The 16069-nt window shown below is 37.2% G+C and overlaps 1 protein-coding gene across 5 annotated transcripts in view; it reads right to left on the bottom strand.

Moving 5' to 3' along the window:
• Positions 1 to 13930: 13930 nt before the first annotated feature.
• Positions 13931 to 16069, bottom strand: part of ptpre (protein tyrosine phosphatase, receptor type E) — an 82640-nt gene continuing 80501 nt past the window's right edge. For all 5 annotated transcript variants that reach the window (XM_015375936.1, XM_015375938.1, XM_015375937.1 and 2 more), the window contains one exon: positions 13931 to 14772. In XM_015375936.1, the coding sequence (XP_015231422.1) occupies positions 14698 to 14772 (75 nt within the window). In that variant the 3' untranslated portion in view covers positions 13931 to 14697. The remainder of the gene's footprint in view (positions 14773 to 16069) is intronic.

Genomic DNA, 16069 nt, shown 5'->3' with positions numbered 1-16069 from the left:
ACTGGACAAAGGGTTGGGCAAGTAACCATTAACCTTAATGACTTAGTGGGATTGTTCTGATTATGTTTGTTTAGAACTGACAAAGTTGGATGAAACATTAAAGAAGCTCAGTTGCCTTCAAGCTAATCACGTTCCATTTTCTGTAATGGTTTGCAGCACTAGAATGCAGATTGCACCAAATGTGCAGGATAACATAAACCAAGGAGCTTTCAGAAAAAGGTCTGGCACACAAATTTGTGAGGTAACACTTGCTCCAGAATAATATCCTCAAAGAAATGATCCGCTGTTACCAAACATTTTTGGGTTAGTCTTAAAAGCAGAAAAAGACATATCTAAAGAGAAGGGGAATTGTTATTTTGGAATGTTGAAAAAAAACAAAACCTATTGATATTATCTCTATTATCTATTTTGGTTTTCTTTTTTTTAATACAAATTACATTTTCCCCTCTTCCACCAATTTGTAAACAACTCTAAAAGCTCATTATTACACACATAATGGGACTGCCTTTGGTGCAGATAACACAAAAAAGGGAACTATTCACGGGTTTCTGTAAAAAGGCAAAAAAAACAAAAAATAAATAAATAAAAAAGCTGCAAACTGGACCGATGAGGTAAAATTGAATAAATAATTCATTTTATGATTCTTCGTCGTACAGAAAGTGTAATTTCCCAAATATCACTGTACTTGGAAACACAAAAGATGCCTAAGCTACAAACTTGTATTGGAAGGGGCTCCACCCAAAACAGTAATATTGCACAGCAGGGGACTGTAACTACTCAGAACTCCCTCTCTTTCTATATCAATATATATGTGTTTCTGCAGAGAAAAAAGTATGTAAAAACAAAACCCAGCCTTTCCAACCACTTTATTTTGCTTGTATTACGTTTTGCATGCTCTTTTGGCATCTCTTTCGACAGTCCTTCAGCTTTCTATTCAAAAAAAATATTTAAAAAAAAAAAGGCTGCCGAAAATGGATTATATTGTAGTAGTTAATAGTAATTTTTAAAGGTATCTATTGGACTGTTTTGGACACATATTTCTGTAACAGATACTACCCTGGCTTGTAGCCCTTATTGTTAGTATTATGCTGGTCTCTGACATCAATACTTAGCAAGTCTTACTGGTTGTCGGAATTGTGATGGCGATGCTGTCATGGTTTAGGTACAGAACTGACCCATGTGCAGAGACTCTCAGGGGACAGATTAATCTTAAAAGGTTTATTTAAAAAAACATAAATTAGATGTAATAATCCATGTAATTCAGGAGAAACAGAAAAAGACTAGACAACCAAAATGGAAGCCGTGAAGCTATAAATTAGAGTTTTGATGGAGGGAAAGTTTAGTGGAGGGATAATTTACAGGAGGTCGTGTTAAGTTGTGGGTAGTGAAGAGGCTCAGAACAATTTGCAAAGAGAGCTCTACTCGCCAAGCAAAATGTGATTTGTTGTCACAGCCGCTACTCAACAGTGGCGACAGATAACAGAAAATGGTGCAGGCACAGCTTGGGGAGGTGGAGTCACGTGACCAACAGGGAGCAAAAAGCAGTGATCATCTGTCCGAACGGTAAGTTATCTGAATTCAATATAAAGTCCACTATATAGTCCCTGCTCTATATATTCATTGAGAGATTTAAAGGTCAGGGTGGACGTTTGGACTCAGCCTGCGTTTACGTTCATTAACCAATGGCGCAACACTGATAAGATAGGGTGACCAAACGTCTGTATTTCCCGGGACAAATTCGTATTTCAAGTCCTGTCCCGGGCGTCCCAGGTTTTTTTTTAAAAAGTGAGGAAATGTCCTGATTTTTTAAATTACCTTAATTGGACCATTACATTTACAGGCGCTAGGGCACTGCACACGACACTGTGTGTGACGTAATCCCTGAGCCGCACCAGTGCGGGCAGCCCTGTTCTTAATCAGAATATAGATAGCATGGCTGTCAGTATTCCAACAACATGCAAAAGCGCAAATGTATGTTTACCGACGATTTACAAAAGAGTTTCCCTGCTTTCAGACCGGGTCAAGACACATTGGATGCCTTGTGCACAGTGTGCAAAGCAGGCACATATGTCTCGGTGTCCAATGGAGGTGCAAGGGATCCGAAAAGCCACCTGGACACCGAAAGTAAAGATAGTGTATTGATATGTTTGTTCGTTTTTGGTACATTTTGAGTTATTTTTGCTACACAAGAGGTATTTTTTGTTAATTAGCTCATTTGTTAATTATTTTTTTCCAATAGCCTACAGAACAGACATTATTTCGTTCATTGCTGAGGCTGAGTATCATCTGTTATTGGGAGTTGCGAGTTATTGTTAACTTTTATTGTTAAGTGAGGGATGTTTAGATNGACACTATTTCGTTCATTGCTGAGGCTGAGTATCATCTGTTATTGGGAGTTGCGAGTTATTGTTAACTTTTATTGTTAAGTGAGGGATGTTGAGATGAGACATTATTTCTTTCATTGTGCTATTCATTCATTACAGGAATTGTTAAGCATTTTTAATAAATACATTTTGAATAAAACTATCGTTTGTTATTGGAGTTATTGCTGTTGACTTTTACTGAAAAGCATTTTAAATAAATCAACTGTAGATAAGACATTCTTAAAAATTTCCAAAATTTTTAAGAATGGCTCCAAGGTGTCCTGGTTTTCCGAAAGGAAAATATGGTCACCCTAGATAAGAGAGATTCAGAAAGATAATAGAGCGAAACAATGAAGAACGCCCTGGCTTCCTTACATACACACAGTGTGATGGTGTCACCACACACATACTGTAGCCGTGGGGGACAGAGGACACGCTGCTTGCCAGCTAGGGGTTAGACCCAGCTTTTTTTTGCCAGTGCGAAGGCCTCCAAATGCAGATTTTTAGAGAGTGGGCCCATGTTTGAAAAACCCGACTAAACCGGTAATTTCCGTGGCAAAGAGATGGGTGATGTGTGGTAGAGGTCTTCCATCTTAAGCTGTTGCTCAAAGTGGTTTTGGAGCATTTAGGGATTGCTCAGAATCTGAGTCGATGAGTGTGGTGAGCTGGAAGGAGTTGTTGGGAAAACAGAGAGTATCTGAAAGGAGAAGAGGGAATGATTAGAGGAAGTGGTGTATTCCATCAGTGTCCCTCTTGGGAGCCGTTTCCTTTAGTCTGAAGGGCAAAACACGATGAAGTGGTATGAACCTCCACAGTACAATACTGGTGTCACTGCAACCTCCTTTGCTTTTATTATCTACACAATATTTTTTTTTTAATTTTTAAGAATGTCATCAGCTAGATGTTTTGGGGGGTTTTTTTCATTTTTTTTCCAGCGGAAACTATATGTAAGGTGTCATTTTGTGTTTGCTGGTCAATGTTTCCTGCTTTGCCATATGTAACAGATCATAACAGTGCAGGGAAGCTGACAAAGGACTTGAGGGAGTTGTGTTTGTTGGAACACATATATATTCCCTAATCATATAAAAAATGACAATAAATCAGGGTTATATCTTTAGCCTCCCTCGCTGACTGGTGCCCAAAAGACTTATAGCCGGAGGGTGGCTGCTTAATGGAAAGCAACAATACAGACAATAAATCGTGTTTAGTATTTTCTGTTTAGAACGCTCACATAAAAACAATGTATACAAACTCATACACATTTTCCCAATAGAACAGATGTCCACAATGCACAGTGTAAATCAGTTCTGTCTGATTGCTGAGGGTTTGTTGTAATAAACTAAAGAGTTTCAATGCTACATGTAAGCACATTTTTTATTTATTTATTTTTTTGTTGAAATGTTTTAATCTTAATGGCTTTAGCTTTAATTACGTGGTGCTTTATTTTGTAAAGCCAACTTTGGTTCTTAAAAGAAACAGGCGGTAAGAAAGATGTATAGCTATTTCATGAGCTGATAAAGGACCCCTGCTGTTTTATGAGATTCCAGTTTGTGGAGGATGTGTTCTTGGGAGGCAGGAGGTGAAGCTAGTTTGCACTTATTTGGAATTGCATCAAAGGGTGATGTCTGTGGTTGTTTAAATGGTTCAGTATCCATCCTTTTAGACTAGAAACAGCTGAAGAGACCTCCAAGCTCACACCACCCGCCTGTTTGTCATCTAAAATTTGGATAAAAAACTTACCGGCCTTTTCTGTGTAATTAGTTTTGTTTGGCACTTTAGGCCAGATGTTCAGTGATCTAAGGTTCCTCCTGTATGAGGTTTGAAAGTGGGTCTATGAAGAAATCCTTTTTGTGTGGTTTTCTTTTGCAAGTCTGGGCTGTGATGATGAATAGAAATGCCTGTGGCTGTCTGTTTTCCAGAGAAGCTGCGAAGAAATACAATACTTCGTATGCTATAATAGGCCAGCAGTGATTTTCACTCACATGATACATTTTTTGTTACATATTTTGAGTTTAGATGTTAATTACATGGGCGACAATGACTTTAGTGCTACCTTTTGGCCTCTGAGTGTGTATACTCATCATCCTGAAATCTACTGTGTTATGGAGACGTCTTGGATTACTCTGGAGTGTGTTTTGGATCAGTTAACCATGCTGAGCTTGGTTCCTTACGACCGTTTAAACATCACGCTAGCACAGTTCCTCGCCTCCTAGTGATGATTTGCGGTACTACTGCTCTTTGGTAGGAAAACTTTGTGATTATCTTTTGTTTAATCCAACATTGCCTGGACAACATCCTCTGCCCAAATTGCTATAAGAGTCTCAGGCCATTTTTCAATATGTGTACTCGTGTGTTCTCATATGCTCGTGTACTCGTGAAACGTCATCAACCTCAGCCCTAGAACTGTTTCAATTCACTAGGACAGCAGACCAAGAAAAGACAAAGTCCCCTGATGTTGTTCTGGTCCCTTCCTAGTTACCGAGCATGCATCAGAACAGATCTGTTTGTTCTCCAGATTGACAGCTGTCCCAGCATGCACCGCGGCAGCATCAGCTTTCAATTTCATCAGCTCTCGGCATAGCCGTGTTTGAAGTACCGCTGGCTCTGATGGCGATTTTTTTTTTTTTTTTGGAAAAATGTTAATTTGATTTGTGTTTATCTGACTGTGTTAATTATTATTCCCCCACTAAATGAAAAAAGTAATAATTTATTATTATCTAGAGACTATTAATAACAGGAGGTGAAATGCAGCTCTAGAAGAGCGGGAAATGTGGTGACGTGACAACTACGCTTCTGTTCCAATTGACCCCAATTATACTGGGTGCTCCTGTTCTCACCAAGTCCAGACTTTCCTGTGTTCTTCTCAAGAACATACTTGGCGAGGACACAAGTCCGTACTTGCGTTCTAGTGAATTGAGAAACGGCTTCAGTCTCGGCGTCCTCCCTGGCGCACAATGCTCTTTTGAAGCCATTTTTAAAAATGTAGTGTTGAGCAGATTTTGATTGTTGTTTATAGTTCTTGTTTCTTTCTGTTGTGCATTACCACCAACTACTGGAAGCTGACTGTAAATAGGAGATGACAAGGTCTGCTCATGCGCTCTTTGTTATTAGAGAACCGAGCCACAACTGAACCACGTCGAGCCCTACTGATGAACTAGTACTAGATTAAGTGTGGTTCAGTTGTGTCTGGCACGGTCCGGTTCAGTTTGAATGCCATTTACACTCAACAGCATGGTTTCAAAAGGCTACTGTAAATAGGGCTATTGTCTCGTTTAAATAAAAAACAGTGGTGCCAAAGTTGTAGTGGTTGTTATTATTATAAGCATAACAATGTAAAATCAGCAATGTACTGCTGTATCTGTGTAGATAGGTAGGTAGGTCTAAACATTGTTAGGAGCTGTTCGCTTTTATTGGAATGAAAATTTTCATATTGAACTTCTTGTCTAGAAATTGTCTTTAATTCCATGTAATTGGTGGGTAGCTTCAAACAACAAAGTATTTTATGGTTTGCTTTGGGTAATCTTCCTCTAAATTTTCCTAATTTAAGATGTAAAGAAAGTTACATTTTGTGTTGATCTGTCAAGGGTCCTTTTTTAGAAACTAATACCTGTTTGTGTTTTTGTTGCTTGCACTCATCTTCTTTCCATATAGTCTGGCATATCTTGCTTGGATTTAAGTCCCTGTTTTTTATTCTTTCCTTCATGAATGTCCCCCTGGTTTCTGAGGCTCTCTGTGCTCTGTAAGTTTTATTTTATTAAGCCTTCTCTATGCTGCATCCATGTCTGAGTCTGTGGTCTGTCTCATACTTAACTTCCACTGTGGTTCTCTGGTTTCTAAGCTCCTCAGGGGTTCCCAGCCTTCTCAGCCTGTTGAGCAATCTTCATCAGGTAGGGCTCTCCTTGGTTTGCTGTATACTCCAGTTTATTCTCCATTAAACTTTGCTGCTGGCCTCCACAACTCCTGCACTGCAGTTGCAGACCTTTAAGGCTCCTTCTTCACTGATGCTGGCCTCCTGAACTCTGTTTCTCTTCGGGACAGCAAAAAGTGTAGGTTGTTTTTTTTCTTGTCCTTTCCACTCTCCACTGTCTGTTTTGTGTCGTTTTCTTTTTCTATGGACTTGTTGACATATTTGGTGTAGTGTACCCCCTCGAGGGAGGGGTACTGTAATGAATTAGAACTTGTTTTTGTTTCTGTTGATTCACCTGTTTTCCATTTAGCTGGTTACTTCTCACGGGTATTTAAGTTGCTCTTGCTTGTGTTCTGTATAGGCGGAGTTAGAAGGGGGTGCAAGGAGTGGCCATGTCTACTCCTAGCCAATCAGTGGCCACCTCTGTGGCCACCCCAACTTGCTCATTTGTTGTTCCCATTAGAACACTGATTAAAACCTTCAGAACCACCAATTCATCTTTAAAACATATCGTGCAAGGTGTGATACTCTCAGTTGGAATGTTCTAACAAACTCATATTTTAACTACTAACTACTAGTATATTAACAATAAATTGACAATAAAATTACGATAGTTATTTAAATATACGCCCTGTGACTGACTGGTGACCTATCCAGGCTGTACCCCGTCCCTTGCCCATAGACTGCCAGAGATAGGCACCGACCCCACCACGACCCTGATGGAATAAGCAGAAGATGGATGGATGGATGGATGGATGGATGGATGGATGGATGGATGGATGGATGGATGGANGATGGATGGATGGATGGATGGATGGATGGATGGATGGATGGATGGATGGATGGATGGACGTAAAAAATAAAAAAATTCAATAGGACATAAAGAGAATTAACACTCTTTTCAGAAGTAGGTTTTGTGCTTAATTGGGAAGAAGGGAGGTTCTGGTCGTTTTCTTTCCTCTTCTTGCAGTGGTTCAGTTTTTGGCAACCCCTCCGTGTAGACTGGTCCCTGCCTGGCCACCTCATTTTCTGGAAACTGGTGCTTATTAATCGATCCACCTTCCAGTCTGTGCCTTGGCCCATCTTAGCGGTATAGGGTACAACAGGCACCCCAAATTTCTTTAACAATCACTAAGAACTTATGGAAAAATATTTTTGTAAGAATTAATTAATCGTTCAGAAAGAGTTTAAACCAACACGAAATTTTTTTAAATTACAAAAAAATGCATAATTTGCACAGCAATTTTTAATTTTCTTTTTTTGATCAAAAAGTTTGCCTTAAGGTTGATTAATTTATGATAACAATTATCACAGATCTCAAAGCCAAAACATGCCCTACTGCTGCTTTTCTAAAAGGGATACTGTGTAAGAATAACTATCATCTAGCGGTAAAATGGGGGTATTTCACTCAAATGAACACTATACCCTAGCACACCATTGCCGCAAAATGGCAACGGTAGCAGCAGTGTGTCAAAAAGCCTTGACAACTCAGGTATAAGAATGTCATTGTGGTTGCCATGACCCGTATGAATGAGAATTTACACAGATGTCATCTGAAGTGAATTCTCTACAAGCTGACATTTACTGTACTTTGACAAAAAGCCTTGGTTCACTGTGGCTTTGAAAGCTACTTAGGCCAGTAGCTAAGATATGTTATTAGTTTATGTATGTGGGACCTACTTTTATGCTTTTTATGGGAATGAGCGTTACTGTCTAATTCAACCCGAATGGTAATTAAAGTTAACTTTACACTAATTTAGGCAGTAACTTCACTTGCTTGTCAAAGAGAAACATTGCAACTTCAGAGTCCCTTTTAAAATCATTCTCCTTCATTAGCTTCTTCCACCTGGAGGCTTGTCAGATGTTTATTTATCTATTTTTTAATCTCTCCAGTTTTATTTTTTAAGTTCTTTTTTTTTTGCTTTCTTGTGGATGTTGAGACCGTTTCTTGTGCAGCTGCTTCAGTAGTGCAGACTTACAGTTCTTGGGTTAGGGTCTCCAAATGATCTTCACCACCTCTTCTCCATAACACTGAACTGCCAACAAGAGGAAATGTGTTATTTCATGCATTACTACTATTTCATATTTCAATACAGCAGATTGTGATGGCATTTTGCAAATTAATGATCTGCCTTATATATAAACTAATATAAAATTCTTTGCATATTAAAATGTATCTAATTATTGGTAAAAATACAACAATTATAACACATTTGTAAATTTAGTCATTGATTTCAGGCAATAAAAAAGAGAAATTGTTACACAATATCCCCTTACCTTACAAGCCAATTTCTTATATCAAATCTTAACTATGTTGATCAGTTCATGCGATAGCATTCTTTAAAAAAAAATAAGATTGGAAAGCATATTTGCCTGATAATTCAATGGAGGTGTATAATAACACTTGTAATGCAGTTACATTGCTATTGTGTCACATTAGGATTTCAGTAAGAGCTGTAAGATTAAATTATTGCAGGCATAAGCTGTCCATTCGATGGTTTGAGAGCACCAATATGCTCTACTGTGAAAGAGAGAACGAGAGTGAGAGAGTGAATTTAACAAGTCATAATGGAGGCACTGAAGCTTCAAAGAGAAGAACAGAAGATCCCATCTGTGGAGACTGACACACAAGATCTCTGAGTTCATTCTTAGAATAGTTATTTGCCCTGTGTCTGTGCTCTTCTGTCTTCTATAAGTTGTAGCCACACAAAGGCAATAGAAGAGTCTGATAACAAAAGTTAAATTAAACCAAAATGAATTAAAACATAAAGACTTTTAATCTTTTTAATGCAAAAAGACTGCTCGTTTGGCTTAAATTCAAAAGATAAGGTGGTGATTAAATCCAATAAGACAATCAAGGGATTTGACTAGAAGCTTTGTACTAACAGCGTACATACAAAAAGTGAAAAATACAGTTCTTACCTGAAAAAAGTTTATTTTTCTTTACATTCAAAACACCAGTGGTGTCTCCAATGGTCTACTGTAGGTGCTGGCTCAGCCAAATAAGATTTGGGGAAAAAATGTCAAGGATTATAATTCACATCACGACACATTAAAATCTGTTAGAAATGTCCTGTGATCCAAACCTCTTCGATGTTTTTCATTATGATTAAGATTTTTGTTCATGGTTACAGTAATCATCAATTTACTTTGACAAATCACAGCCTTGTTTGCATATTTGGAAAAAGGACACACTGTCAGGAGTGTTGTTTTTTTTGGCCAAGAAAAAAAAACATCTTTCCACTCCCATTGCAAATAACTTAATCGAAACACAACGCCTTTCTTCTTCTTCCCAGCTTGAATTAAGGCCAGAAACTCATCTCTTTCAACATCCTCTTTCTAATAGCTTCTTGCATTTCTCTGATTCTTCAGATCTCAATTTTAAGTTTATTTACACTTGAAATAACTTATTTTATTATTCTTTTCATGCAAAAAACTGACCCAATTATGTTTTAATTCAATTATTGGAAAACAATTGGTAACACTTTACAATTACTATCGTAACTGTCATGGTGTTTTAAAGAGATCTGACCCACATGCAGTAAAACCACTCAGAGAAACCAGAGTAAAAGTTTAACAGGTTTATTAGGAATCCAAATGGGTTGGATTCAGGTGAACTCAGAGGGCTGGTGAACTGGAACTGGAAGTAAGAGGGGAAATTTACAGAGGTTAGTTCAGGGTCCGTGGGAACTTTGAACGACGTCTTGCAAAAACAGAGGTAACTGGACTCACGTTTGCGGAGAAAGGTTTCTTCCCAGTATCCAGTCGGTGTGGGTTTTTCCAGAGATAGAGTGGCTTGTTGGAGGGCGGACAGGTTTTGGTTTGGTTGGTTCCTGAGGAGCAATGAAGCGGACTGCCACTTAGATTTCCAGGAGTACTTGAACGGGACGTGTGGAGATAAATCCTCTGCTCAATGTGGAGCTCAAACAAATCCTTCCAGGGGGGAGAAGGCCAATAATCCAGTATGCAGGATGACTTCCTGCTGAAAGGCAAAAGACAAAAACAACGTTAGAACTCAGAGAAACAAAGACTCAGTTAGACTCAGCTAAACTCAGCTCGGCTAGAGTACCCAAAACTGGCAAACACTCTGGCGTCGAGGTAGTGACAGTCCACTGCTCAAATACTCCCCAGTGATGAGCCAACCAGCCCCAGGTGGAGGACCAACGAGGACAGAGCACCACCTGATGGTATAGGGAGAGAAAAACACCAAAACACAACCCACACAGACTGGATTCCTAACAGTAACCACCATTTATAAATGGTAATGAGACAATTTATTAATGATTAACAGATAGTTTATTAATGTTTAATAATCATAGACTGCATCTAATTATAATTTATAATTGGGAAGTAGATATAACCCTGTCATGTTAGTTTAGCCCTAACCCTAACAACATTAGTGGGCTTAATATCTTAAAAAACTATCTATTTACCTTTTATAAATGGTTTAGATGCATTTTTAAAAGTGAAACAAATGTCAATAAAAATCATATTTTAATCATTAATAATGGTTTTGATGGTTATTGTAAAGTGGAATTAAAAAAAAAAAAATGTTATGTTCCCATTGTATCCTCACATCCAATAAACAGCATTAGCCTTATTACCAAGGACAAATATTTCATTAGGATTATCTTCACATATTTGCTAAAACAACATTTAGATACATTATGGGGCACATTTTAACAAGTCATATAAAAACTGAGTAAACAGTCTTCACTACAGGGCCTCAGCTCAACATGAAGCCATTAACATGCTAAAGATGCCTGTAAATGCTATACTGCAGATGAATATAAAAAAAAAAAAAAAAAAAAAAAAATGAAAAACCTATTTATACTTTAGTATACCATCAGAAAACTCATAAACTAATTTTACTATAAAGAAATGGGTTTTGTTTTTGATAATTAGGATGTTGCAGGACATCTTTATGGCCCTCTTTGACAAAAAGTTTTTTATATGCTTATAAAATAACGGCATTTACACATTTTCTGGGCCTTCTGTCAAAGTACTCAAATATTTTACAGATACAAAAAATACTTTATAAATTTGCATTATCAACTATTTGTATAACCATATTTCTTATACCTTATTTGTAAAGAAAATTTCATATAAGATAACCTGGTGATCTTTAAAAGTGTTCCTCTCATAGATCATCGTGGTTCCGAACGGCTATATTTAAAGAATACTCAGAATGTTTTGGGCTAAATTAGATACTAACCATAGTTTCTCATACATATGGCCTGTATAATTAGTAAATCTTTTCCAGAAGCTAGATGTTAAAGGATTGCAGCTAAGGGGTCACAGCCCAGGCTATTCTGTTTCATTTTCCATATTTTGTTCGACAGAAAATGGACGCCATTGTGACCAGAGGTCAATCAAAAAATAGCTTGTTACGGTTCATAAATAATTCATGTGACCTCTTTGCCCATCCTGAGCATTTTCTTTACCAACAGGGGGTATCTGTTGCTATGGATCCAGGGCTCTGAGGAAGTGAAAATTGAAGAAAGAAGCTTTCTGTTAAATAGGGCTTTTTCACTTCAAAAAAAGAACTACTAATGTGTTTGAAAATAAGCTCAGATTTGGCTGTTTTATTTGTGGCTGATGTTGAGGAAAGTCTGCTCACGCTTGTTGTGTTTCATAAACGGTGTCACAGATTGAGGCTCAAAACGCCTCCCTAATGTTGTGCACACTTTGGTTTTGGTTTCTGCAGTTAGTTTTTTGAATTAGTTCATAAATGGCAATAAAAAAGCCATGTTCTGACTTTATTTAGTCAAAGACTTACGCAGATAAGGCCTGATGAACTGAAAAGGGACAAAACAACATTGAAATCAGAATAAAGCATTGATTTTGCACTTTCCAAGAGTGGTTGTAGAGTAAAAAATGAGGCATTAACAGCAGACAGGGCTGAGATTCTGATATTGATATCTTGGGTTAAAGAACCATTTCTCACCATCCTAAGGTGACAGCAGCTCATGAGAAAGGGGTTCTTCCTTTAACCATTGGATTGTATCGCAGCCTTACTTCTCTCAGTCTGCCCCAATGCAGCCATGGCTACAGTTTAGCTCACCACCATCAGCATGAGAATTTGCCAAATAGTAAACTAAAAGTTTACAACCCGTTATGGAAATTCTGGAGACTTGTCCATACCTATTTTTTTTTTTCACGTTCAGGCAATATTACAATAATTTTGTGACCACAGAGCTCAAGACTTCTGCTGTAAAGTGTATTCAAAATATCTCCACATTAAATTCAAATATAAACCTATAAGGTTAGTTTGACATGAGAGGGAATGTGGCCTTTGATGAAATCTAGCCCAAAGCTAAGAAGGGTTTCCATCTTAAAAAGACATTTTGCAAAATCTCCATTTAACATCCTATAATAGAAAAACTCTGTTTTACCAGAACACGTATTTAGACTAGAATGCTTATTTTATCTTGTACTATCCCCTCTTTAAGATAAGATTAAATGCATGAATGTGTCAAAAATTACTGACCATAAACTGCTGATCAGCTCATTTTGGAGCATTTCATGTCTCACTGTTTGTTTTATGATTATTATAAGTTATGTTTAAATGAACCCCTGCAGCTTTAGGATTCTATGGAAGAAATATATTGATCTAACTTTTGTTTGAGGTACAGCGCCCCCTGCTGGCTTGTATGTTTTACCTTGGTTAGTAAATTACTTTAGGTGAATGATGCAGCTTTGATTATAACTTTAATTTCAGTAATTATTGCAATAAGTGGGGAGTTGTTATCCCATTTATTGGAATTCAGAGGTCTAGCAAGTTTGGCTTTTTTCAGTTTCCTTGTCCTTCAGCAAGAAATAAGGAAGGAAACTAATTTGTTAGTAGTGCAGCCCCACCTATCTTAATGCACTCCTCTCGTCTGCCCTTCATCAAGGCAAAGACTGCTACCCAGCACATATATCATCTATTGTTTCAATGTCACACTGAATATGCCCTGACCCACAAAGTTAAAGCTGCATTTCTTCCATCGGTAAATCCAACCTTTGAAGCCTTGAAAGAGTGACGTGGATGGCTCTTCTTTAAACAAGTTTACATTGTCAAGAAAATTCCACTAAACCCAGAGCATTTTAGATGAATTTAATATTGCAACTTGGATATTAAAGGACAATGAAAACATGGTAGACAAGAGAGAGACAGAGAGCAAAGGCAAAAAGCTGGATTTGAAACAAGCCCTCTTCAGCCTTCTCTAAAGGACAACTTGAACAGAAATCAAGCCCTGGCAACATAGACTTGTTGTTTTGTTCAGTCTTTTTTATCTTGTGCTATATTTCACATGTAACTCACAAAACGGGACCAGTCACTTGACAGATCCCTTCTCGGCCGCCATTGTTTCTCTGTTAGTATTTTGTCATGTGGTATTCAAATATACGGTAGTAACAACAAAACAAAAAAACACAGTATGTTGGATTACCAGACGGGCCAGAACCTTCTCTAAAAATCTATTTCAATTTCACATCCTGTTCATACTGTTTCTCCTTTAGAAACATACACATTTTTCATTTTGTTAAACAGTTTGGCAAAAAAAAAAAAAGATATAGAATTGTTTTTTAAGCTCTTGTCTCTAGGATAATATTTATGCTCTTTTTGAAGTTTTGACTCTGAAACATAAAATTGTATTTTACTGCAATTGGNTTTAAATATGGCACCAAATAGCAATAATTTAATGATAAATATACAAAAACACATTTTGGTTTAGAGGTTCTTGGCAATTTTCTTAGTTATGTGCTTTTTTTAATGTGCAGTTAATCTTAGCAAAGTCGTTTTTGCTGAATACAGATAAAAGGCAGGCTGTAAAAACATTTCATCTATCATTAAACACGCGTCTGTCTGATTCGGCAAGCTGAATTCATTTTTCAGCATCACCACCTCAGACCTTTGTTCTCTGCAATATGGCTGTCAATATTACAAACATTTCTGACAATCTTGTATCTTATAAACGAGAGAGAAAAACATTCTTCTAATCTCAGATGTCAGCAGTAAATGAAAAATTTATAATTTACAGAAATAATAAACATAAACACATGGAAGGAATGTCAATACATAAATACATTTACAATAACTACATTTTTAAAACCATCGTAAGTTCAAAACAAAACTCACATAGACTTTTAACAATGTTATAAAACAACATTATACAACAAAACTGAAATTAGACCAAATTTGCAGCGACGCTTAATGACAACATAACTATCATACATGTTGCAAAAATTTACATTATTAATCTTACTTTTTTTCCCCATTTACAATTTTCACCCCCTGATACCATACATCACATCAGAACAACAGCTCGGGTTAATGGTAGGACAAGTGCATAGCAAAATAGAAGATTATTTCACAAGGTTAAGGAAACTGAAAACTGCAAAATTGGCTTTAAAAACATTTTAAAACCGTGTTTAAGGCAAATTTTATTTAAAATTGGCATAGTCGGAGAAAATGTCGACAAAGTCTTGTACCACCCTGTAGCAGAAGTCATACTGTTCCTGTATGGAATGAAGGAAAGGTGGATTAGTTGTAGTAAACAAAGCAACTCTACAGCTTTTTTAGAGAAGGAAAGGTATCTAAAAGGGTTAGGAAAATTAAGATTGTTAGGTTTTTGCTAACAATCCAATTATTCTATCTTTAAAATGCTTTTTGCAGTCTAAGAGAAACAATTAGCTGCTTTCCCTTGGAAATGCTTTTCATCTGGAGCGAAGAGCTGACACACTAATCATTCAGCTTAATCATATTTCAAGTAAAATACTAAGCTTAGCTAGGAGGAAAATAATATTTCCTGGATGCTGATTTTGCATCGGCAACAATAGGTTGGCATCTGTACATCGTCTATTTGGGTTTGACAAATCAATGCATTCTAACTTGGTTTGACTTGGTATCTGAGAGCAACTTAAAACCGACTAGAGTGAATAAAACTTCAGATCGTGGCCAGTCAAAATCCTTCCCCTTTGTGCTCTTGATTAGTTCCTTTGTTGCAGTGGGTCAGTGCATCGCTGCATGATGAAATATCTTAGTTCGGATAACAAACTGTGTCTGTAAAAAGTTCATTTTGCAGCCTTACATAAAAAGAAGTCATGATTTCAACTCTGCTGTGTTTCCTAGAAAGACTGATTTGATTGTGATCATGAGCAGATCCCAACTATATCCAAACATGAAGAATCAATGTCAGACTCATTATTGTATAAAACTTTTTCTCAGAATTGTTCAGGCTTAGGAGACCACTGAACCGGTTTTAAATCAGTTCTTTTTAGGGATTGGGTTTTCTGTTTTACATTTACGCCTGTCCTCTGGAGGTTATTGCTGTTGGCACCAACAGTTGCTTTGGGTTTAAATATGATGTCGTACCAACTGTTGCATCAAAATAATCCATTTATACAATTTGCAGTAGAGCTCTAAGTTCCTTGCTCATTTTAATCTTTGGAAATAATTTAAAAAAATGTTTTCAGTCTATAGCCAGCATAAAGCCTTGAGCTTACTGTCCCCTTACATTATGATAAGACTATCTAAAGAAACACTTGTATGGACTAAAGATCTAACATGTCATGAATAAAAATATGGGTTTAGAGCATCTTGCAGTCGCACAAATATGAATTAATACCTTTAATACCAGAGTATTTGGACATATTGATATGGTTTCTCTGACTGGGAGTTTGAATCAGTGCAACCCTGGAATAGTTAATAAAGCACAGTGTGCTTCCATCCTGGAGGGGCCACAAGATCACCGATTTGAAACTTTGGATACCTGAACCAGACCTTTAGCCCCACAATGCTACCTGGTTACAGCAA

The sequence above is a fragment of the Cyprinodon variegatus genome, unplaced genomic scaffold (assembly GCF_000732505.1).
Source record: "Cyprinodon variegatus isolate N-32 unplaced genomic scaffold, C_variegatus-1.0 Scaffold127, whole genome shotgun sequence".
Lineage (NCBI taxonomy): Eukaryota > Metazoa > Chordata > Actinopteri > Cyprinodontiformes > Cyprinodontidae > Cyprinodon > Cyprinodon variegatus.
The sequence above is the reverse complement of the archived record's forward strand: the minus strand, read 5'-3'. Positions and strand labels throughout refer to the sequence as shown.